Below are 2,500 nucleotides of genomic sequence, written 5' to 3' on the forward strand. Positions count from 1 at the left end.
TAATACTTTGATCCTAATATTAGAATATATAATCATCATCATCATCATCATTATCATCCTCATTACCATCATCATCCTCGTCGTCATCATCATCATCATCATCATCATCATCATCATTATCATCATCATCATCATCATAATCTCCATCATCACATAACCATTATAATGATTATAGTGATAATCATCATTATTGTTGTTGTTATCATTATCGCTGTAATTATGATTATTACCATCCTATTACCGATATTATTATTATGATTGCACATTTGTTATTCTCTTTCGTTGATAATTTAATTGTATTCTGATAGAAGGGTCAAGGCAAAGTCGTAGCGCTTGACCTTTCGTGTCACGCAGAGAAAACCCGTAAGAAAACACATTGAGGCGTTTGTTCATTCAATATCTTCGGCATACGAGTATAGTATCTCTCTCTCTCTCACACCCAACACTCTCTCACTATCGATCTCTCACTCTCTCTCCACTCTCACTCCACACTCACTCACGCTCACTCTCTCTCTCTCCTCCCTCTCTTCTTCACTACTCTCTCTCTCTTCTCTCTCTCTCACTCTCTACTCCTCTCTCGCTCGCGCCCTCTCTCCCATCTCTTCCTCTCCCATTCTACTCCCATATCCCTCCCTTTCCCCATCCCTTCCTCCCCTTATCCCTCCCTTCTTCACCCCTTTCCCTCTCTCTCCCCTCCTCATCGATCTTCATCTCATCCATCTCTCTTCCTCCGACTCTCTCTCTCTCTCTCTCTCCTCTTCCCCCCTCTCTCTCTCTCTCTTCTCTCTCTCTCTCTCTCCTCTTCTCGCTTCTCTCTCTCTCTCTCCTCTTCTCCCTCTCTCTCTCTCTCTCACTTTCACTCTCACTCTCACTCTCACTCTCACTCTCTCTCTCTCTCTCTCTCTCTCTCTCTCTCTCTCTTTCCTTCTCTCTCTCTCTCTCACTCTCACTCTCATTTTCATTCTCACTGTCACTCTCACTCTCACTATCTCACTCTCTCTCTCATTCTCTCACTCTCTCATTCTCTCTCTGTCTTTTTATCTAGCTATCATCTTCTGTCAATCTATTTTTTTATCCATATCTCTTTATTCCCCTGCCTATCTTTTTCACTCCTTTTGTCTCTCTCAATGTCTTGCTTTCTATTTTCTCATTCACTGACTTGTCCTCTTGTAATTTTCTTTCTCCTTTTGTTTGATCCTCTGATACGCTTATCATGGGTATTCCATCTCCATTTGATAAAATACAGGCTTTGTTTCCTTTTATTTTTCCCGGATCTGGAATAGTTTAATCATTGACTATTTTAAACGTTCCGGTCAACCCGAACCATTCATAAATGAAACTAATTCCATTGCTAACTGACGCGTTTGATCTCTAATATCATATTGATAATTTTATTGATTAAATCGTGTGAATCCCACTTAACAACTCAATCTACGTAGCATTAAAACGCTTATGCAATTTGAATTGCTATATGGGATCAGCGCTGAAATTGCAATTGCCAAGGATAACCTAACTAGTTATCACCTACATGATTTTATCTTTATACAGTCTAAAAGTGTTATCCCTCTTTCTGAACCGTGAAACAAGTGCTGTATTCTTATTTATTTCCATCTCAGTGCAAAGTGTAAATAATATCACATGAATCCAGATTCATTAAAATGAAAACTTTTATTTACAACATAAGCTGTTTTGTGGACAATCCAGTTTTGTGTTTAGTATCATTTAATCTTTATTTTTTCATATGCAAAGCCTCACTTTTGCCGACTTCCGTAAGTTTTATTTTTTGTTAAAAAAGAAATCTATGCACCTACATTTTGGACATACCATGTGGCAAAAATGACACAAAAGCTCTTAAATACGTTTGACAGCGATAGTCTATCCATCACAACATCTTGACTTTACTGATACACCCAGCCAGTGTAACTTCAAAAGGTATCACGTGAACTTCGGTTTCTAGACACCCTCTCTCCTTCGAACTGTTGGAGGATGCATGGGTTAGAGCAACACACACAGGAGAAGCTTATTCGACTTCTTTGGGCGCTTCCGGAGAGACAGGAGAGGAGAGGTTAGAACCTCGTGGTGGCTTCAACGGCGTCGATGTTTCACGTTGAACGAAGCCTTTCTTTTTATCCTGGAGAGACGGAGGGCAGCGAGGCGAACTTTCGCTATATAACTGCTCGGATCTGCTGGTGTTCGAAGCATTAGTGGAAAGCTGTGAAGAGACAGATGAAGGCGGGGAGGACTTGCTGTCCAGGAATAGGCTGTCAATACTACTCGGGGAGGATAAGTCGACATATGAAAAGAGTTGAGCGCATCGCTTTTCCTTTTTGGCGGCCTCGGACTTCGATGGTTTTCTTGCCACAACCGAGGCGTCTTCTTGTGGGTCATTCTTGAAGGTCACTTGTTTTCCTTTGCTCTTGTGCTCTAATCCATCAGACGTTGAAGAAGGGCCTTTCTTACCTGAGGATAAATTGGATGCTTGCCTGGCTATGGTCTTGCT

At 41.1% G+C, this 2,500-nt stretch overlaps 1 protein-coding gene across 1 annotated transcript in view; it reads right to left on the reverse strand.

The window, feature by feature from the left end:
* Positions 1-1,643: 1,643 nt before the first annotated feature.
* Positions 1,644-2,500, reverse strand: part of LOC122264124 (uncharacterized) — a 170,400-nt gene continuing 169,543 nt past the window's right edge. Inside the window, exon 14 of the mRNA XM_086547456.1 lies at positions 1,644-2,500. This exon is cut by the window's right edge and continues 1,779 nt beyond it. Within this exon, the coding sequence (XP_086403582.1) occupies positions 2,021-2,500 (480 nt within the window). The 3' untranslated portion in view covers positions 1,644-2,020.

Source organism: Penaeus japonicus, unplaced genomic scaffold, assembly GCF_977035675.1.
Source record: "Penaeus japonicus unplaced genomic scaffold, GWHDUDI00000001_assembly GWHDUDI00000019, whole genome shotgun sequence".
Taxonomy (NCBI): Eukaryota; Metazoa; Arthropoda; class Malacostraca; order Decapoda; family Penaeidae; genus Penaeus; species Penaeus japonicus.